This window comes from Xenopus tropicalis, chromosome 2 (genome assembly GCF_000004195.4).
Source record: "Xenopus tropicalis strain Nigerian chromosome 2, UCB_Xtro_10.0, whole genome shotgun sequence".
NCBI lineage: Eukaryota > Metazoa > Chordata > Amphibia > Anura > Pipidae > Xenopus > Xenopus tropicalis.
Window position 1 is genome coordinate 16,631,807 of NC_030678.2, and position 22,817 is coordinate 16,654,623.

Here is a 22,817-nt window from a genome sequence, read left to right on the forward strand (position 1 = left end):
GAATATGACACTGGACAGTAAGGCAAACCAGGAATGAATAATGATATCCTACATACTGACTCTCTATATTGACTCTGAAACTGGAAAAAAGGCACATTTTATAGTTTATTTGAATGGAAATGCAGAGTGTAAAACCTGGAAAACACATACGACAAAGGTGGGGCTGCCAGCATAGTTGGGGGGGAAGGGGGCAAGCCAAGGATTTTAAAATTGGGGGTGTCTTTCTGCAGCTTTGGTTAAATACCACATTTATAATTGTTATAAACTGAACAATTGTTGGGTCAGAGAGAGGCCTGGATTCCAACATTTTCAAGAATTCTGGATTCTTGTAATTTTAGACCAATACATTACAGGCTATACACAGTTATCCATAACAGCGCTGATTTGCTCAGCATAAAAAAATTAGTGAGTGGAGAAGAGCTGACATTTTTCTGGTCAGTCCTAAGAAAAACAACATCACAAGAATTTCTTCTGCTTGCCCAACTCAATTTTCTTCCGACTGTTGTCAAACCGCACAAAAAAAAAATTGCAAAAGTGCTCAGACATTTAATTTGCTTTGAGGGTTTACATGTCCTTTATGATGACCATAGATGTAATTATATAATTTTATGTTTGCCAAGGAAACGTGTCAAAACGGCCTAAATTCTGGGAAAACGTTACATCCAGGAAAGAAAAATGCAAGTTGCCTGCATGGGACAGAGACAACATGGCATCAATTCTGGGCAAACGTAAAATCTGGGGGCATAAAATCAGTTTGACCGTATATGAAAAGGTTTGGTAATTAAGCCCCTTGAGGTATGGTTGCACTACAGCACAGTGACCGAGTAGTTTGCTTGCTGCTTTGCATGGTCCAGGGTTTGATTCTGACCATCTGCTTCCTCAGGTCACCAGTACTCTAGCATATGCCCATTTTTATTGGGCTCACAGCAAGGCTGCCCATGGGTTTTATGAGTCATTAAATATTCTTTGTAAACCAGTGCACAGTGCAGATGGAGCAAATATGTTTCAGACAAGGTCATGGAACCCCTTCGCGAACTCTGCCCACCACACATTCCATCCATCAGACAAAAGTATTGCATAGCACTGGGGTATGTGTGCCAACACACTCTGAACAATCAGCCTCCTTTACCCTGTCACAACCCAAACCTGAAAAGGGCATCTAAATGGGCTCTATCAACTAAGGCAAAGTTTGTATATGTTTCTGATCATGACAATATACATCATCATGTTTAGTGATGATGAACAGAGGGGCATTAGGAAAATATTCACATTTTGAAAAGTTATATCACTCTTATATTTCCATTATCTCTTTCTGTTACTGTTCAGCAGTTCTCTTGTGCTTTATGGTCGAGATTCTAGCTATTTGTCCTAACAACATTCTGTCACAGTGGTCATAGACACGTTGTTTACATTGCTGAAGGATTTTAAACTCTAAAGGCTGATGGCAGATGGCCGATTTCCCACGGGCAACAAAGTGTCCCATTTGACATCACCAACTGATGATTGGTGGTCTCTATTCATGCCAAAGACAGGAGGAATTGGGAAGGTACAGGTATATAGGCATCATTTAAGGAAACAATAAAAATTTGCTCAAAATGAATATGAAGAAGTGAGCAAGTACCTGATATGGGGGTTAATTTATGAATACTGGGCAAATGTTCCCTGGGCCTATGGAACTAATCAAATAGTTGCATTTATTGTTCTACCTGCAGCTGGCTGAAAAAACAAATCACTGATGGTTGCTATGAAAAATGCTGACTATAAGTCAGACATAAGAATTGTACAATATAGTTCTTCTCTGAGGGTGAGGAAGTCGCATACAACCCATATAATTGAGAAAGTATATATAGATAACTTACATGTAACAAATGTGGAGAAACAACATCATATGTAGATAAATATTATATTCACATGCAAAGCATCAAATTTATCCCATACCTGTGGCGTCATTAAGACTGAAGGAGATTCGTACAGGTTTATCAGCAGGTATCCTTGCTGTGGTGATCATGTGGCCGCCGAATTTGTCTTTCTCTATCCTAAATGCTGTATAGCTAAATAAGAAACAGAAACATAGGGGTGGTGTCACATGTAGGGTTAATACTGGCTTTCGGGTCGGAGCTAGGCAGTGATGTCATTTGGGGGAGCTATGGTATCAGGGTTGGGAAAATCGGCGGACCAGGTGGGGGAAAGGATGGACTGGGCGGGGAAATGGGTGGACTGGGCGGGGAAATGGGTGGGGCAGAGGTGGGCCTGTTATTATAAAGGCTGATTAGCAGAGGAGACAATAAGGAAAGAGGGGGCATTTATAGGGTATTGCAAATTTACCAGCAAGTACATTGTCATTTGTAATACTGGTGCCGGCCCTAGCTGGTGATTTACTAACCAGCCACGTGGCAACTCTAGTCACATGACAATGCAATACTGAAATATATGACAAGGTACTGATGTATCTATAGAAGAAACAGACTGCTGGGGGGTAGAGCTAGGAGGAGGTGTAGGGGACAAAGTAGGGCAACTGACCCATATGCAGTTTCAGGATATGTTTATGAGAAATATAAGTAGATACAAAGATGATATATATTTTTTTGAATACACAATAAGCTATGCCCACTTTCTGTACAAGGGAAACAATAAGGCAGCTCCCACCCACATATATAAATGAAAATAATATTGCATGCAGTAAGCTATGTTTCCATGCTGAGGCGGAGATTAAACACAACACTGGGCATTTTCTTTTCAGCCCTATTTATCTGTATGTTGGCACAGACTGTGAGCGTACCTCCCGATGGTCTTGAGATTTCAAATGACAGTCCTGGCTTGGGAACCGGACAGTGGGCAGGGCTTGGTGGGTTATGGGTGTGGCTAAGAAGTTTCTGAAATAGACCACGGGCGTTGGACAGATATTCACGGCGGTCAAATCTGGAATGTTGAAAAGTATGTGAGAAGTGGCAGCAGACGTCAACATAGTGTTTGTTCTACTTGATGGACTTTGGTCTTTTTCAACCCAACTATGTAACTATCTAACAATGCCTTCCTCTGTTTCTACCCACTGCCACCTTATTCCATATTCTTCTATATATATTGGCTCTCGTGGTTCTAACCAAACTTCTAATGGCCCTTGTTGGACACTACCTGGCTCTGTGCTTTTGCCTAGTGCCAGCCTCACACTGTGAGAAATGCAAAAGCCAAAAAGTGACCAATCAGACCCATTCAAACAGAAGACCTACTGACGCATGGGTCACTCGGGAGGAAATTCAAAAGAGACTTGAACATGTAAAGGTAAACAAAGGTCCAGGGCCGGATGGGATTCATCCCAGGGTATTAAATGAGCTGAGCGCTGTGATTGCCAAACCTCTTCACTTAATTTTTCAGGATTCATTGAGGTCTGGCATGGTGCCAAGAGACTGGCGGATTGCTAATGTGGTGCCGTTATTTAAAAAGGGATCCCGTTCTCAGCCTGAAAACTATAGGCCTGTTAGTCTGACATCAGTAGTAGGAAAACTTTTGGAAGGGGTAATAAGGGATAGGGTACTTGAATACATTGCAGTTCACAATACTATTAGTTTGTGCCAGCATGGTTTTATGCGTAACAGATCTTGCCAGACTAATTTAGTTGCCTTTTATGAGGAGGTGAGTAGGAACCTTGATGCTGGAATGGCAGTTGATGTCATCTACTTGGACTTTGCTAAAGCGTTTGATACAGTACCTCACAGAAGGTTAATGATCAAATTAAGGAATATTGGCCTAGAACATAATATTTGTAATTGGATAGAGAACTGGCTGAAGGATAGAGTACAAAGAGTGGTGGTAAATGGAACATTTTCTAATTGGACCAGTGTGGTTAGTGGAGTACCGCAGGGGTCAGTCCTTGGGCCTTTGCTGTTTAACTTGTTTATTAATGACCTGGAGGTGGGCATAGACAGTACTGTTTCTATTTTTGCTGATGACACTAAATTGTGCAAAACTATAAGTTCCATGCAGGATGCTGCCGCTTTGCAGAGCGATTTGACAAAATTAGATAACTGGGCAGCAAACTGGAAAATGAGGTTCAATGTTGATAAGTGCAAAGTTATGCACTTTGGTAGAAATAATATAAACGCAAACTATCTACTGAATGGTAGTGTGTTGGGGGTTTCCTTAATGGAGAAGGATCTAGGGGTTTTTGTTGATAACAAGTTGTCTAATTCCAGGCAGTGTCATTCTGTGGCTACTAAAGCAAATAAAGTGCTGTCTTGTATAAAAAAGGGCATTGACTCAAGGGATGAGAACATAATTTTGCCCCTTTATAGGTCCCTGGTAAGGCCTCACCTTGAGTATGCAGTGCAGTTTTGGGCTCCAGTCCTTAAGAAGGATATTAATGAGCTGGAGAGAGTGCAGAGACGTGCAACTAAACTGGTTAAGGGGATGGAAGATTTAAACTATGAGGTTAGACTGTCGAGGTTGGGGTTGTTTTCTCTGGAAAAGAGGCGCTTGCGAGGGGACATGATTACTCTGTACAAGTACATTAGAGGGGATTATAGGCAGTTGGGGGATGTTCTTTTTTCCCATAAAAACAATCAACGCACCAGAGGTCACCCCTTTAGATTAGAGGAACGGAGCTTCCATTTGAAGCAGCGTAGGTGGTTTTTCACGGTGAGGGCAGTGAGGTTATGGAATGCCCTTCCTAGTGATGTGGTAATGGCAGATTCTGTTAATGCCTTTAAGAGGGGCCTGGATGAGTTCTTGATCAATCAGAATATCCAAGGCTATTGTGATACTAATATCTACAGTTAGTACTAGTGGTTGTATTTATAGTTTATGTATGTGAGTATAGATTGGTAGGTGTGGGTTAGGTGTGCTGGGTTTACTTGGATGGGTTGAACTTGATGGACACAGGTCTTTTTTCAACCCTATGTAACTATGTAACTATGTAAAACAGAAGACCTATAAATGATAATTCTTTGGGAGTGGGGAAGAATTTGTATCTGTTACTACTCCTTCCCACCCCATGGTTCATTACAAGAAGTTCCTGCTCCTTTTCTATATGAGTTATTTCTCTATATAATTGCTGCCCAGGGGGTAGGTAGGCTATATGCAGCCTTTATGAGTATTTTTATGGGCACCTAGGAGGAGAGTATTAGAAAATCAGCCTGCTATATAGAAAACTCTAGACAGAACTGATCTAGAACACAATCACATTTACTGTTCCATGGACTATGGACACAAACCTAACCCAAGATACATGCTGGAGTATTAGGTCTAAGCTGTGAATAGCCTCTTGGGGTATTACTGATCTCTGCAAAGTGCTGTGGTACAGGTATGGAACCTGTTATCCAGAATGCTCAGGACCTTGGGTTTTCCAGATAAGGGATCTTTCTGTAATTTGGATCTTCATAACTCAAGTCTGCTAAACATCATATAAATATTAAATAAACCCAATAGGACTGTTCTGCACCCAATAAGGGGTAATTATATCTTAGTTGGGATCAAGTACAGGTACTGTTTTATTATTACAGAGAAAAGGGAATCATTTAACCATTAAATAAACCCAATAGGGCTGTTCTGCCCCCAATAAGGGGTAATTATATCTTAGTTGGGATCAAGTACAGGTACTGTTTTATTATTACAGAGAAAAGGGAATCATTTAACCATTAAATAAACCCAATAGGACTGTTCTGCCCCAATAAGGGGTAATTATATCTTAGTTGGGATCAAGTACAGGTACTGTTTTATTATTACAGAGAAAAGGGAATCATTTAACCATTAAATAAACCCAATAGGGCTGTTCTGCCCCCAATAAGGAGTAATTATATCTTAGTTGGGATCAAGTACAGGTACTGTTTTATTATTACAGAGAAAAGGGAATCATTTAACCATTAAATAAACCCAATAGGGCTGTTCTGCCCCCAATAAGGGGTAATTATATCTTAGTTGGGATCAAGTACAGATACTGTTTTATTATTACAGAGAAAAAGGAAATCATTTTTAAAATTTAGAATGATTTGCTTATAATAGAGTCTATGGGAGATGGCCTTTCCATAATTCGGAACTTTCTGGATATCGGGTTTCCGGATAAGGGATCCCATACCTGTATATGTAAGCACTATTTAAATTAACTGAAACAAATGAATGGATTATTTTGATGGGATTGCAGAAGAGAATGACGTCACAATAAGCCATACCTTGGCAGCAATGTGACCATACAGCAGGCAAAACATATAAAATCACTATATTTGCAACAGCCTCAAACCCTTTATAAAACTGGATCTCACTCATTCTAAACATGTCCATGTAAACACTCATTGTATACAATCACACACATTACTATGGCAACTGTGTTTCCAAATAAAGAAAGAATTAATAGAGCAGGTGGCGAAAAAGTTTCTCCGCCATCAAATCCCGTGAAACCGGATCCCACTATGAAAGGCAACGGCTTACGGGCACCAGTGTAGGAACTGGCATCAGGGCAGTAACCCATAGCAACTGATAAGATTTTATCAGTTTCAGTGTGTGGGTAATTTATATTGTAATTCACATATTCTCTATTCCTTATCTTCTACTTTCGAAACACTCATTTCTATTGAATAAAATTTGCTTTAAAAAAAAGACCAACATTCAGTTAAACAAATCATTAGTCAGACCCCTCATTTCAAATTTTTCTCTTAATTAAATTTAGTCTTGGAATTAGTTCATCACCAACATACACTAAAAGAAAAATTAAAATTAAAAAATAAAGCACAAATCCCAATTAACACAGAAAATTACTGTCGGAGTACTGCTTTCAAACCATCACTTCTTTTGGTTTAATTCCAATGGTCTGATGCTTTGGGCATAATATAAAAAGAAAACTGACAGTTACAGGTATAGGACCTATTATCCAGAATACTCAGTACCTTGGGTTTTACAGATAAAGGATCTTTCCATATTTATAACTTAAGTGCACTCAAAAATAATTTCAATGTAAACCAAATAGAATTGTTTTGCCTTCAATAATGATTAATTATTATCTTAGCTGGGAACAAGTACAAGGTACATTTTTATTATTACAGAGAAAAAGGGAAATCATTTTTAAAATTCGAAATGATTTAATAAAAAAAGAGTCTATGGGAGATGACCTTCACATAATTTGGAGCTTTCTGGATAATGTGTTTCCGGATAAGGAATCCCTTCCAATTATATTCTGGGCATTATCTCTGTGCTTGCTCTATGCCTGTCTCTTTAATCAGGTATGTAAACATGCAGCACCACAACCCCTGCTCAGAAACATCATCAATATATCCTCACTGCTTATAATGCATTTTCAGCCGCCTAATAAAACAGCAACATGCAGGACTGCACTGAATGTGAAATTCTCATGGTGTCACACACACTTCGCACATTTAATATCACTATGTGTGTGTGTAATGCTCCAGGCACCAACAAGCTGGGGAATCAGTATCACTCTGAGGAGAAACAGAAGTCGCTTTGCTGCTATGGGCTTACGGCAGCGATGATCCCCACTTAGTCCTCCTATCTCGTGCACCCTCTGCCAACAAGGTCCCTTGTGGCCCTCACACATTGCCTGGGCATAGCTTCAGTAACCTCATGGGGCTGACAGGGTCTAGGCAGGAGCCTAACAAGCAGCTCCGTTACCCAAACAACAACTGTCCGGCACGCACACCACCACTTGTTTATTTGTAAAATCTGTATCAGAAGGCAGATTAAGTGATATGACAGCCTGGCCGGTCTCCGCACCTGTCGTCTTACCTCACTCGGCCGAGTGTGCGGTGCCCTTGGTTAATCCTGGGTCACAGCCGCTGCCTTGGCTGCTCTTTGGATTTATGAAGGAAAGAGGGAATAGAAGCAAAAGGAGCACCTGCTACATAGCAGTCCACTGACAGGCCCGGCTGAGAGACTCGGACAGCTGTCGGACAGGCATAGGGCTACCTGCAATTGGAATAAGGTTTGTTTCCCCCAAGGGACTTCTCTCTCTCTGCTTTGCCTCCTGGCTGCTTCTTCTGCCTTTTCCTCCCTCACGCTGAGCATTTAATGGCGTGCTATGCTCCAGGGATCATTCTCCCCACAGAGGCTTAAGAAAAAAAAAAAGTGACAGAGCAGAAGAGTTCAAGGCTTTTAATTCATTAGCCCTGGCCAACCCAAAATACAAACGGGCTTACTTCACAGTTCAAGAATGTTTTCTGCACGGGCCAATCAGGATCGGTGTCTATTCCAGCTAACTGGCAAAGATAGTGTGACTACAGTCAGCAAAAATGTCCACAGCTCCAATCAGCCACACAGATGGCATAGCCGACTGAGTCTGGTCGCAGGGCAGGTTATCAAATAAGAGAGAGGTTTTTTGATGGCAAAGTAGGATCTGAAAATGTCATTCTGAGCCACTTTCTTATAAAACTTTGTTCAATGGTTCTGACTCTTGAAAAGATGTAGCACACATCAGTTCTCTTCTAGGTCTGTTAATCAGCTGCCTTCTGTTACATTGTTTCAGGAGTAAAGCTGGCCATACACAGTAAGGTGGGGCCAAGCAAGCAGATCTTCTCCCGATATCCCCACCTACGTGTGGGCAATATTGGGCTAATTTAGTCGTTTGGCCCTAGGGCAAAACAATCGAAGTAAAATGGCATGTATAGGTGCCGTCGGTTCAGGGACCGCATTAACGTGCCAATGCAGTCCCCTAACCAAGGGAGAAATCAAACCCGACTGAGATCTGCCCCATTTCAGGGCAGATGTCAGTCGGGCAGGTCCGTCGTTTGTGTCCATACACAGGCATTAAAGGACCAATATTGGCGGCTAGAATTAGCCTGTGTATGGCCACCTTAAGAGCCAGCAGTGGAGAGGCTGCCCGTTCAACATTCTCTATGGTACCTTGTGTTATAGGCAATGGCAAGTTTAGGAGGTTGTCACTGCTCATCTTAAATCTTGACAATTCCATCTAGGGCTCCAATTACATCATATCATGTCCCTTTGTCACCACTTGACCACATTCACTGACTAACTTGTGGCGATCAGAGTATAACACAATAGAAGGGTCATGGGTGGTGATGACAAAAGCTGTGGCCAGCCAGCATAAGGCAAAAGCACCTTGGGGCAAAAGCACATTGCTTGTCCTTGCTTCCTCCATAGGCATCGGAAACCCTTATGTTGCATTTTCATAACCCAACATTTTCCCCTTGTCTTTATGTATGTATGTATGTATTCATAACTTTATTTATAAAGTGCCACAAGGGTACGCAGTGCTGTACAATCTTACAAAATACAAAATTACACACAAGGAGGACAAGTGTTAATAAATACTATAAATATATGTATAAATACACAGGGAGTAAGTGCCATGTGGTATGAGACACAGTAGGAAAGAGGTCCCTGCCCCATAAAGCTTACAGTCTAAGTGCAATCTATAGTCCCCAGTCCCGTGCCACCATTCAGAATCACAAGCCTAAAAAACAACTAAATCTGGGACATGGGTAGAACAAGGCATCACGTGGGTGGAACTATTTGGGTGGCCATATGTGCCATGATAGTTAAATCCTTGAATGAAATGACTGGAGGTGGGCTAAATGTTGGGATGAAAAGAAAGGGCAAGTGAGGTCAGGGGGGAATTTAGACCTCGAGGTCACACACCAACATGCACAAAGTGGTCTATGACAACAGATACCGGCAAACATATTGGGGGAACCACAAGTATAATGCTATTCTGTCAACGCAGTCTGAGTTTCATCCCATTGGAATGCCAATGACCTTTTTAGCAGAGAATACTGTCACTGAAGCCTCTGACACGGCACGCCCGCCACTTGCACGTTCTTGTCAAAATATACATTACGTAGAAGAAAGCTTTAGGGGTCATTTGCAATAAGGAAGGCAGTGTGCAAAGTGCAAAACATTCATCTATAGTCTCCAATGAGACAGTGCCCCTCCCCCCATAAGTGCAATTGCTTAGCTTTCAGTTTTTGAATGGGCTGGTGGGGAACCATCAGGAACATTAGATAAAAGGCCAACCACCAATTGTTTTGTTTTTCTTCCCTTCTCTATTCTTCTTGGCTATTTGGTCTAAGTATTTCTATGTTTCCAGTCTTTTCTTCATTGTTTCTCTCTTTCATCCCCTCAAGTTTCCATTTTCCCTTACCATTTTTTATTCTCTTTTTCACCGCCTTAGTTTTCTCCTATATGCCCCTTGCCTTTATAGTGGCCTTCAAAACTGGTGAGATTTTTGAAGTGCCGCATATTTTTCCTCTCCCGTTTATCTCCACCTTTTTACAATTAAAAAATTGAAGAACCCTCCAACCATGGATACATCAGTAAAATTTTGTACAATATAACAGGAGATGTAGATGGCCAAACTGACCTTACTGAGAAGGAAGAAGTGCAGGAGTTTAAGGAGTGTAGATGCACCAGGGCCCAAGAACTTCTGGAGTCCCATGGTCAGAATGAATTCATTCTTTCACAGCAGAAGTACAACACACAATGCAGGGGTTGGAATTGGGGTCCTGGAAGTTTTAGAGGAAATATGAAGATGTTAGGCCAAGATTTTGCATGGCAGCCCATGAGTCTTTAATCTGAAATGTAGGTCATCTACTGACCATACCTGTGTCACTAGGGTTTGTCGACCTGGTCCTAATGTTGGCTGACCAACATCGGTGCAAAAATAATAAAAAAGAATCAGGGTACTTATACCATTAATGAGACAAAGTTAACTGGGGTAAAAGCTTGGTAGTCCAACTACCCTCACTTATCGGTTTGAATGAGTCTCATATAATAATCTCACAGCCCTTGGCTACTGTCTGCTTTTCATCTTGAGTTGTTGGGTGACCCAGGTTGCCAATGTGCAGATATATAGGACTTTACTTACAATTACTGTGTGCATGGTGGCAATGGATTTAGATTTTAGATGTTTTTGTAGATGTTGTTGCACAACGGCACTTAGATCTGTTGATGTGCAAGTGCCCTTGGTTAGTCTGTGACTCAATGATACATCCTAGAGAATGCTCTAGGTACCCAAGAATCAGATATAAAATGCACAGATACACAATCATATACAATATAGACTACAGGTCTATCTCTCATACACCATCCCACTCACCTTGGAGGTCGTTTATAAACACTGGGCAAATTTGCACCTGGGCAGTAACCCATGGCAACCAATCAGATGTTTGTTTACATTATTCAACTTGCAGCTGGCTGAACAAAAAATAATCACTGATTGGTTGCTATGGGTTACTGCCCAAGTGCAAATTTGCCCAGTGTTTATAAATGATCCTCTTTTTCTCTTCTCCTAATCTTCCATTGTCTCCTTCTCAGTTCACTTTTTCCCTTTGATCTATTTTTTCACCTTTACTATGCCCTTGTTATTCTTTTTTCCTTATCTCCATGTTTTTATCTTCACCTCTCCTCCTCTTTTTCTTCTCCTCTCACCCAGCCTAATATCACTACTCAGATATGTTCTGATCTTAAAGGAAAACTATACCCCCAGAATGAATATTTAACCAACAGATATATTATGTTAAGTTTATACAGTTTATATTATGTTAAGTGACCTATTAAAGAATCTCACCAAACTGGAATATATATATCAGTAAATATTGCCCTTTTACATCCTTGAGCCGCCATTTAGTAATGGGCTGTGTGCTCCCTCAGAGATCAGCTGACAGGAAATAATGCAGCTCTAACTGTAACAGGAAGTAGTGTGGGAGTAAAAGGCAGAACTCTGTCCATTCATTGGCTGATGGGGCCTAGCGTGTATGTGTGCCTTGGCTTGTTTGTGTGCACTGTGAATCCTATGATCCCAGGGGGCGGCCCTTAGTACTTAAAATGGCAATTTTCTATTTAGGATTACCCAATAGCACATACTACTAATAAATAGTGATGAGCGAATCTGTCCCGTTTCACTTCGCCATAAAATTTGCGAAACGGCAAGAAAATTTGCGAAACGCATTTGTCGCTCGATTTTTTTGTCATCCGCGTCTTTTTTTGTCGCCCACACCTATTTTTTTGTTGCCCACATATATTTTTTGTCACTGCGGCTATTTTTTTTTTTGTCGCCCACGCCTATTTTGACCCAACCACGCCCAATTTGATGCGTGACAAAAAACAATTCGCCAATGGCAAGAAGCGGAAATTCGCTGCAAATCCATGTCTGGCAAAAAAATTCGCTCATCACTACTAATAAAGTATATTTTTATGAAAATGGTTTATTTATATGTAGCGGGGGGGGGAAGGGGCAGGTTGGTGGGGGGGTGCTGGAAGAGAATTCAGGAGCGGGGGAACGGCCCATAGTTTGATGGCGGGAGGGGGGTGATGGCAGTCCAGCCCTCCAACTATCTGAGGGGCCATGCCCCTTGCCTAAGAAGTTTGAGGACCCCTGATACTGTATAAATGAATACAAAGTTTAATAAAAAAAAGGACACTGCATGCCTATTACTGGTCTAGTCTAGGACAAGCAAATGTAATTGCCGGCTGATTTATGGCCCCCAACTCAGAATAGAAAATTACCTATTTATGAAGTGCAGTTTTTATATTTTTAGCAAGAAATATGTTATACTTGGTAGGCTACTTTGTTTGTGAATCCCAGCATTCAAAATATTCAGGATTAAAAGCCAGAGTCAGATCAGATACCTATATTTATAGAGATGACAGCTATATTGCCAACCGAAATAGCCTTGAAGCAGGTATTAAGGACCAGAAAGAAAATCTCTATGTATATTTAGCCGTTAGTAATACAATTACTGTGCTTTATTAAACTTGTTTAGATTCATTTCATTTGAAGTCCCAGGATTAAAAAAAAAGGTGCATGGTGTTAAAAATAAAGGAGGATTATGTACATGCAACTGCTGCTTCTGGGCTTGCCTTATAGAGTAGAAACCAGTCAGCCATTACTGAGAATGAGGGACAGTCACTAATTCAGTTAACATAAGAAATGACATCAAGTGGGCTGAGTGTCATTGTGACACTTTGTGAATCGCGGTTGTACCAGTGTTTTCCAGCATCTATAGGAATGGTTGCACACTAGAGTTGCCATCTTCTGCCGCTTGGGAGTCTGGGAAGGGGGCGGGACAGATGACATCAGGGTCGGGTGAATGATGTCAGGGGGCAAGGTGGGTGATGTTTTAGGGTGGATCCATGACATCAGGGAGTGTAGTTATGATGTGGCAATCAGTGATTGGCCGATCAACGTGCCATTCACTTTAAAGGGGACCTGTCACCCTAAGAAATTATCCTAAATTTATTTCTAATAGAAACAACAGCACTGGCACTCAGGAGCTGTGCACGGGACTAGCCCTTTAGGTATCTTTATTACGGAAATGCAACCTTTTGGGGCAAAAGCAACCCCTTTGTCAAACAAATGCAACATTTCGGGGCAAAAGCAACACCTTTGTCAAGCATGCAACCCCATTGTCAAGCAAATGCAACATTTCGGGGCAAAAGCAACCCCTTTGTCAAGCATGCAACTCCATTGTCAAGCAAATGCAACGTTTCGGGGCAAAAGCAACCCCTTTGTCAAGCATGCAACCCCATTGTCAAGCAAATGCAACGTTTCGGGGCAAAAGCAACCCCTTTGTCAAGCAAATGCAACGTTTCGGGGCAAAAGCAACCCCTTTGTCAAGCATGCAACCCCATTGTCAAGCAAATGCAACGTTTCGGGGCAAAAGCAACCCCTTTGTCAAGCATGCAACCCCATTGTCAAGCAAATTCAACGTTTCGGGGCAAAAGCAACCCCTTTGTCAAGCATGCAACCCCATTGTCAAGCAAATGCAACGTTTCGGGGCAAAAGCAACCCCTTTGTCAAGCATGCAACCCCATTGTCAAGCAAATGCAACGTTTCGGGGCAAAAGCAACCCCATTGTCAAGCAAATGCAATGTTTCAGGGCAAAAGCAACCCCTTTGTCAAACATGCAACCCCATTGTTAAGCAAATGCAATGTTTCGGGGCAAAAGCAACCCCTTTGTCAAGCATGCAACCCCATTGTCAAGCAAATGCAACATTTCGGGGCAAAAGCAACCCCTTTGTCATGCTTGACAAAGGGGTTGCTTTTGCCCCAAAACGTTGCATTTCCGTAATAAAGATACCTAAAGGGCTAGTCCCGTACACAGCTCCTGAGTGCCAGTGCTGTTGTTTCTATTCGGAATATTTGGGAGGGTGCTGATCCCTCCAGCAGTGTGCACCGAGCATGAAGTTTTTGGAGAGCTGAGGGTGTGCGAAAAAAGGTCTTTTGTTCGTTTACCTAAATGTATTTCTACCTTGTTAGTAGAGCAAAATAAACTTCACTACTTGTACTGCCAAACAGAGCCTCCTGTAGGCTGCCAGTCCACATTGGGCCTACCAAATAGCCAATTATAGCTCTTATTTGCACCCCTGGAACTTTTTTCATGCTTGTTGCTCCCCAACTCTTTTTCCATTTGAATGTGGCTCACGGGTATAAAAGGTTGGGGATTCCTGGCCTAAGGCATAGAGGTGGGGCAGGCAATATATTATTGACAGCCACGGGTATTTAAATGCCTTTATAATGGGTATGGATGTGTTAATAAAAAAAGGAGTTTGGGTTTCATGTTTAATTTAAAAGGACTTTTATTATACAGCTTTTTATGTCTTGGTGACAGGTCCCCTTTAAAGCCCTGTCTGGATTTACTAATTCTGACAGGAAATTTTCACCCAGACAGCCCTTTCAAAAACTGCCATCCAGGTAAAAACTAGACAGGTGGAAACCATATTGCACACCATTCAACAGTTCATCAGAATAGGCAGGATGGGTTCACTGGCAATGATGTGGATAAGGAGAATATCTGCATGTAAGTACCTTACTGAATTGCATCAATATGCATCCTCCATTGCCTCCATTTAGAGCGTAAATGACTGCTATGTTTTCCCAGCTCTGCTCCCAAGCAGGGCAGTGCCTTCCAAGCAGGGCAGTGGATTCCACTGGTTATAAGAAGATAGGCCTACCTAAGCATTTTCTCAAATGAGAGAGAACCTGATTGCTCTCTTCTAATTCTGCCAATGATATAGCAGATATCTCTATAAAAGTCACATCTTCTGTGTAGGGACACAACCGAATCTCAGCAGCATAGCAACAAGAATCCATCCTACCAATAATGGGAGTTTGGCAAGAGTCACATGGACCACCTACTATCCCTCACCGATCGTTAAGATGTGTCTATCATCAAGCATTAGGGAAGGTCACTAGAGCAATAACACATGAAATTCCTCCACCTTACACCCATACCCACACTTTCATTACATTCCCCTATAATACAAATCACCTATTTAGCCTTGCCTTGTCTCCCCTATCTCTTAAGCTATAAAAATAACAATTATTACAATAAGAATGTTTGGATGCAAAGTCAATTGCCTGATAACTGGGTTCAATAGTTTGTTCCTAGCAAGTCCATCTAGTTCAAAAATCCCTTCAGTGGATAGTGGGGATCAACATGAAGGCTAGGGGTAGATTTGGGTTGAATGGTTATTTCCTTTCCTAGATACTTTAGTCTGAAGGACAATTAAGATGAGGGTTAGCGATCATTGATCATTTATTATTAATTCTACATCTGGATTATTAATAAAAAATGTTTTCTTTAATCTGTTATACTGTAAACGAAAGGTGCCCATACACCTTCAGATCCGATTGCTTGGCGATGTTGCCAAGTGAGCGGATCTTCTCCCGATATCCCCCACCTACGGATGGGCGATATCGGGAGAATCCAGGCTAATTCGATCGTTTGGCCCTGGGGCCAAATGATCGAATTATAACAACGGGTATAGGAAAAGTTGGTCGGCTCGATCCGACTAGATTTTTTAACCTGCCCGATTTCAGGCCAGATATCGGTCGGGCAGGCCCATCGGTAGTGCCCATACACGGGCCGATTAGCTGCCGAATCAGTCTAAGGGACCGATATCGGCAGCTAGAATCAGCCCGTGTATGGGGACCTTAAGACACTAAGTGGCCCTGACCAAATATTGCAACACAGGTCTCAAAACCATTGACCATTTTCAGAACTTTAGGTGAGCCATACTGTCCCTAAGATGCCTTTTCCTATTCGTCCAAAATTGTAATCAGAAGGGGTCTCAACCCTGAAGAGCATGTCCTTACTCCCACATTGGTGACATCCCCCATAGAATCCGATGGACTTACAATGGTGGCAGATGTTTGCCAGGACCTGACTCTGCTGGAACAACAGATTTCCAAGAATTTATCCAGGTATAGACAAGCTTTAGCATTCCTGCTGTAGTGCCAAATATTGTCTATGTCCTATGTCCAAAATGCTCCATTATTTTGCCCAGAACTAGCATCAGTACAGATGCCCAAGTCTGAAGGTTCTCGCTCTTCCTGCTCCTCATTACACCTTGCACTGCTGTCATTTTTAAAGAAAATTCAATTGGAATAAACCCCAAAAGACCATTTGCTTGTGTTCCAGAGGAGTTATAAACTCTATACATGGGTAGATTAATTTCTTGCATTTGATTTGATGTATAAATATAATGCACAACATGAGTTTGGACGGTTATGTATAGACATTCATGGTAGTGATTTATGTATACCAATCCTTGCCATTGCTCGGATATTTGTGGTGAGGCTTGGATCTATTTAGCTTAGCACAGCAGAGTGCCAAAAAATTCTTGCCTCGGCACACAAAGGTTAATAATATTACTGCTGGGAGGGCCTGATTAAATATTCCCTTAGTCTAAATGTAGGTGGAAGTGGGAATGTATATATAGGCAAGCTATATCTCCAGCGGGAAAGGAATGGAACTGTTAAGTAACGTCACTGAATGTTCTGCATATTTATTAACAGATGCGAGAATGAGTTGGTCCGGTTCACGAAGAGAAATGATCCACAGACCTGAGGAAGGTCACAGTCAGTTCACACGGTGCTCTAGCCAATAGAAAGAGTTGGAAGAAATAGAAAATCTTTAGAGGGGCCCAGTGTGCACATCCACCTCTATACGGCCCACCAGCTTGCAGCCTGCTTGCCAGCTCTTAGGTAGGAGAGCACCTGGGGAGGGGAGGTTTTTATAGAGGAAGCAAACCCTGAGAACCAGGCCCCCCTCAACCCTAGGGTCTGCTCCTCTATAATTCCGACACTGTATATGGCCACGTGTATCTTAGCATAAATGCAATTTTGAGGCACTTTTAGAAGACTTGCAGGTGCTTTTAAAATCAGCCTGTACGTGTTTCATCAATATTCTCTCAATGTTTCCTCCTAGTGGTAAAAAAATATACAATACACAACCAGGGTCCAAGGTTGGGAATCATAATCACTAAGAGGTAGGGTCAGACTAGGGGGGTGCAGGGCCCACCACCATAGGGGCCCTGCAGGTGCCTCCGCCGGCCGGGTCCCCCGCACATCCTAACCCCCCGCTGAGCCTCCCTAACCACCCGCAGGGTCCCCCGCTCAACGTCCTCCCCTGAGCGTGCATAAGTTTTAGGCATCAGGGGACGAATAGTCGGCCGGGGAGCGCCGGCAAGGATCGGGCCTGGGCTGTCGGGGCCCACTAGGGCCAGGGACCCCCCGGGTTTTTTCCCCGGTGTCCCGTCGGCCCAGTCCGACCCTGCTAAGAGGTACCTTACAAATCGGCACACCCTAAAGATTTTCTTCCGTGTCCTTTAAAAACGTTAGGGCTCTATGCATGTAGCACTTGTACCTTCTCCTTGGCACCTTGAACTGGGTGCTTCGATGTGGAACCACCTGTCCAAGGCATAAAGCCTAGTGTTCAGGAATGTAAGGGAGCCCAATACCACCACCTGTCTTTAGCAGGGCTCCCTCTGTGCTCCTTCTTGTGCCTTAGGAATGATGGGCATGTAAGGCACATGAAGGTCAGTGCCCCTTGGCTCCTTGCCATATCTGCTCCTATGGAATTGGGCACACAAATTTGCAAGTTGCTGAAAAAAAAAAAACATGGTTCTTTGGCTTCCCCTCCACTCAACACAGCAGTTACTTGAGAAACAAAAGTTGTTATTGTGGATTGTGCTTGAACAGGAGATATAATTAGTTTGTGCTCCTTTTTACCGGACTGACAGAAGCAGCAAAAGGAAACATCCCAGTCATTTACTCCCTTTACACCAGGTCAGAAGGCACTGATGGGTGGAATAACCACCAAACCCAAGTCAAGTTGGTTTTGTTGCACCATAAATGTCACTGTGATTTACAAGAAGTATAGGAAGGAGGCAGCACAGCACAGAGAGAGAGAACAAACTGAGCGTTTATGGCACACAGGTCATACGCATTCATGCCATCTGGAGTCTCAGGAAAGCCACAAAATACTCAGCTGAGAAATTTAAAGCTAATTAAAGGAATACTATACCCTCGAACAATGTAGGTTTCTATAAAGATATACTGCATAAAACGCTTATGTGTAAAACCCTGCTTCATCTGAATAAAACATGTTCATAAAAACATAGCTTTAGTAATATGTGCCTTTGGGTAATCCTAAATAGAAAACTGCCATTTAAGTACTAAGGGCCGCCCCCTTGGATTCTACAATTCATGGTGTACACAAACAAACCAAGAGCACATATACTGTACATGTTAGGTCACATCAGCTAATAACTGGACAAAGTCCTGCCTTTTGCTCCCAAACTACTTCCTGTTACAGTTAGAGCTGCATTATTTCCTGTCAGCTGATCTCTGAGGGAGCACACAGCCCATCACTAAATGGCGGCTCAAGGGAAAGGATGTAAAAGGGCAATATTTACTGATATATATATTCCAGTTTGGTAAGATTCTTTAATAGGCCACTTAGTATAATATAAACTGTTTTTATTCTGGGGGTATAGGTTTCCTTTAAAGGAGAAGGAAAGGCTAATAAGGAGTTAATCTCAAGCTGCAGGCATACCTTCAGTTCTCTCAATAGTGCCCTTAAGTCTCCCCATATTTCTCCCGTTCAGATGATCAGAAGCTAAACAGGAAGAAAAAACCCTGAGCTGTGTAAAGAAAGTTCCCATAATGCCTCGCTCCTGCACCGAGACCAGTGTACATGCTCAGTTTGTAAGACTATGAGTCAGCTTCCTGCTGATTGGCTCAGATCCACATTCCTAAGGGGGTGGGAGGGAGTTCTTAGCATTCTTGAGGGGGGGGAGCAGGAGAGGGGAGAGAGCTGAGTATCTCTAGCACAGGAAAACAGAGACAACAAATCTTTTGATAGAGAAGTCAGTGCAGTGTCTCTGTGAGTGCTTATGGCTGTATTTACATAGCCCTTTCTGATAAAGCTTCCTTTCCTTCTCCTTTTAAAATTGAGTGTTTGTTAAGTAAAAGTGAAGAGCCTGATTAATCTTGCCCCAATATATGATACATCTGCCCCCTGTAGGTGTAGTCTTCTGATATTGGATGTTTAGTGGCCCGAAAGCCATGTCTGTATACTACAACCAAGCTCCACTGTGCCTGCCCTGGCTCTTCGGCTGAATGGTGTGGCTACTGACGAGGGGGTACCCTGGAGCTCCTGTCACCCTGAAGGTTATAATTCAAGGGTTTCCGCAGCCGTTTCAGTCAATTAAACATCATTTTAATTACAAGCGCCAGAAGCGACGCAATCCCAATAGCCATAACCTGCATCTGATTTGCTACCATGCAATTGCGTTCTTGCTGTAGACCCAACCCACACACTGTACTTACACTGGAATTATGGTAAAATGCTGCACGTAGGTTAAAAACACAGCAACTTGCACTGTGGTCATAAAGGTCATAGTCAGTGTGTTCAACACAGTCCTACAGACAGTATGAGATACAACTATGCGCTGCAGTCCCAACATGATAATAAGAAACACCTTTCTAAAGGGACATTTTGCTCAATAAATAAATCCCTTAATCTCAGTAGATTGAGTTCTGCCATATTAATCATCAGGGCGGTACATGTTCATCAATCAGCCCTATAATATGTGTATTTACATTTTCATTTTGTGCGCTCCCTTTCTCACCGCTCTTTCTCACCACCCTCTGACAATGTATATTCTTATACAATGATGTGAAATATTTGTGGTGTAATGGATACACTGTTAGTAACAAAAACAAATACAGAATGAAAGGCAACACGGAACTTGACTCCAGGAGCGCTAGACGCAAGTGATCTGCCTTATTTGTGCCTAAATTTAAAACCTATAAATTTCTAATCTGATCCTCATAACAGTTCTAGGATATTTCGAGGTTGGTTGCCCTTAACATACTGAACTGGGGGGGGGGGCAATCTCTGGCACAGCAGATGTTGTAGTTCATAGGCCTGAAAGCTGAACACCAAAGGTTGCCTATCTTTGCCCTTATAGGACTTTAGAGAAGGGATTGGCTAAGGGCTGTTGAACCAAAAAAATGGATCATTAGAAAAGTGGCCATACATTCATATCCCCCCATATTGTTACTATTTGCCCAAGCTTATCTGCTTCTGGTTCTTGCAGATATTTGTGTTGTAGCTTTCTTGGAGAGGGCTTGGGTGTAATCTGCTGACTGTGTCAATACAATAATAGGTCTAGTGCAACTTTGTGGCTCATGATGAAGACCAATGAGGAGCACAGAAGGTCTTGCTGTAGAACCCATTGAAAAGTATCAAGCAGCATCCTCTTACAGGCATGTGCCTTATCCGGGGGCTGTTTTTGGCATCGACAGGTCATGAAACTGTGCTTCTAAGGGCTGTTGGACCAAAGAAATTGATCAATAGAAAGGTGGCTCCACCTTGATGTCCACCCATACAGTATTCACCTGTTCTTGCAGTTGTTTTGTATTGTGGCTGCCGTAGTATGGGCTGGAGTGCAAACTACTGACTGAGCAACTTATACTGATGGGTCCAGTGCAGCTCTGTGGCTCATGATGAAGACCAATGATGAACAGAGAAGGTCTTGCAGGAGAACCCATTGAAAAGCACAAAGCAGCATTCATCGAAAGGCATGTATCATATAACCAAGAAGACTCCAAAGCACCGGACGGCAAGGAACGGCTTTATTGATCCATTAAAAGCATCATGCCTAATGCGTGATCCCGTAGAATCCCGTAACTTTTGAAAACGAGTGATTGACCTGGGGTATTTACACCTGGGTCTTTTTTGTACATGGTACATATTGGATTGACTAACTGAATAAGTCCATTGGTTTTCTCCTTGCATGCCAAGTTTCATTTTTTCTTTTTACTTATGCTTTTTCTTTTTTTGGATTTTTTTTTAGGAATGTACCCTAATCTGGATGCTGTTTTTAGGAAGGACAGGTGATATGTAACTGTGCTGCGATGGGCTGTTGGACCAAAGAAACAGATCAATATGATGGTTGCCATACCTTGATGTCCACTTACTGTATACAGTATCCATCTGTTCTTGCAGCTTTGCCCATTTGGCCCAAGCTCATCTGCTTTTGGTACTTGCAGGTATTGTTACAGCTGCCTTGGAGTGGCCTTGAGTGCAAGCTACTGACTGGGCTACTTACATTAATGGTCCTGCACAGCTCTGTGGCTCATGATAAAGACCAATGGTCTTGCAGGAGAAACCATTGAAAAGCACCAAGCAGCATCCACTTACAGGCACATACCCTAGTCAGAGTGCTGTTTTTGGGAAGGACAGGTCATCTGACCTGTGTCAGATTATAAAGATCATAGTCTGGGTATTAATTTGTTTGTTATGGGTGAAAGGAGTATTAGTGTAACAGCTGAAGGCTCCCATGCAAGGGATTTCTGGTGGAGCTCAGCCCCACTCAGGTTGAGGGCAATTACTGCATTACGCCCTAATTCTAGCTCAGAGCCCCTTCACTAAGGTATAGTTGAACATAATTTCACCATCAAATTATATAAAGAAAATTGAAAAAGACTAAGCAATGCCTTGGTATGTCTCTCCGACTTGCTTATACTGGCACGGAACGTTCATCATCATATTTTGCGAATGTATTTTAAGATGGTGTCGCTTTTTTCTTGTTGTTTTTTAATGCGGATGATGTCACTGACACTTTGCGAGCCGGCCCATGTCATATATCTGTCTGTCAGCAGAATTCTTTGCCAGCTGGGGAATTTGTGAGAATATAAATAAAAAGGGCTAAAAAGAGCGAGGGAGGCAGCTGTTTTATTAGACAGCAGATATTTGTGTTTTTAATCTGCGGGGATATTGATACAGAGGGCTAAATACGTCCAATATGGATATTTTTCATGCCAGTGTGAATTGTGATGTTTGATGACTTCTTCAGGCTGAAATGTTTTGATGAGTGCAATACGATAGGCCTCATATCATGTCCTGTTTGTAGATTATCTGGGCTTTCCATGCACAACTGAAGGAACGTTTAAGTCCCAAACATTCTATGAGTCAGAGAAGTCTGGCAGTTCCACCGGGCAGTGATGTTACTTTACAGGAAAAGCAATCTGGGATTAGCAGCATTCCACTCTGGAGATAAGAAGCCAACTGTATTCTATCAGCTAAGGATGGGCCCACCTTCCAGACAGACTTGTAATGTAACTGTATGACTTTCTGTGCTGAGGAGATAATACTGATGAGTATGTCCCACTAAGAGGGTTACCTGTCATCATCCTTTGGTAAAGCTATGGCTAACAAGGGAGTCTCAAAGCCTCCTGAGACCAACTATGGGTGCCCAGAGTGAAACCTGGTATAGATACAGTAGATGACTAAATGGTGTAACTACAGAATATGGGGCTCCATCAGATAGCTTGTACAGTAATATATGTAGTATTCACAAAGCATCTATTCAGTACTTTACATCCCGGGAACTTCATCGGAATATATTTTCTCTATTCCAGTGGTTTGTTCTGGTGGATCTAACGATACTGTAACACCACTGTAGAGTTTAAGGTTGGGCTGGCCTTTAGGTGTGTGCAGTATGAAAAATAGCATTAAAGCCAATTCTTATCCTAACTGACCTGCAGATTGACCCCTGCCATTGCTCCA

General features: G+C 42.3%; 1 protein-coding gene across 2 annotated transcripts in view; it reads right to left on the minus strand.

Moving 5' to 3' along the window:
• The window catches only part of map3k7cl (MAP3K7 C-terminal like), a 31,764-nt gene extending 23,648 nt beyond the window's left edge, over window positions 1-8,116 (minus strand). The window contains exons 1-3 of one of the 2 annotated variants that reach the window (XM_004912160.4): window positions 7,726-8,115; window positions 2,780-2,919; window positions 1,939-2,051 (exon numbers count right to left, since the gene is read on the minus strand). In XM_004912160.4, coding sequence (XP_004912217.1) covers window positions 1,939-2,008 — 70 coding nt within the window. In that variant the 5' untranslated portion in view covers window positions 2,009-2,051; window positions 2,780-2,919; window positions 7,726-8,115. Of the gene's footprint in view, window positions 1-1,938; window positions 2,052-2,779; window positions 2,920-7,725 lie in introns of both variants that reach the window. The other variant, XM_002939149.5, reaches the window with a different exon arrangement.
• Between the last annotated feature and the right edge of the window lie 14,701 nt (window positions 8,117-22,817).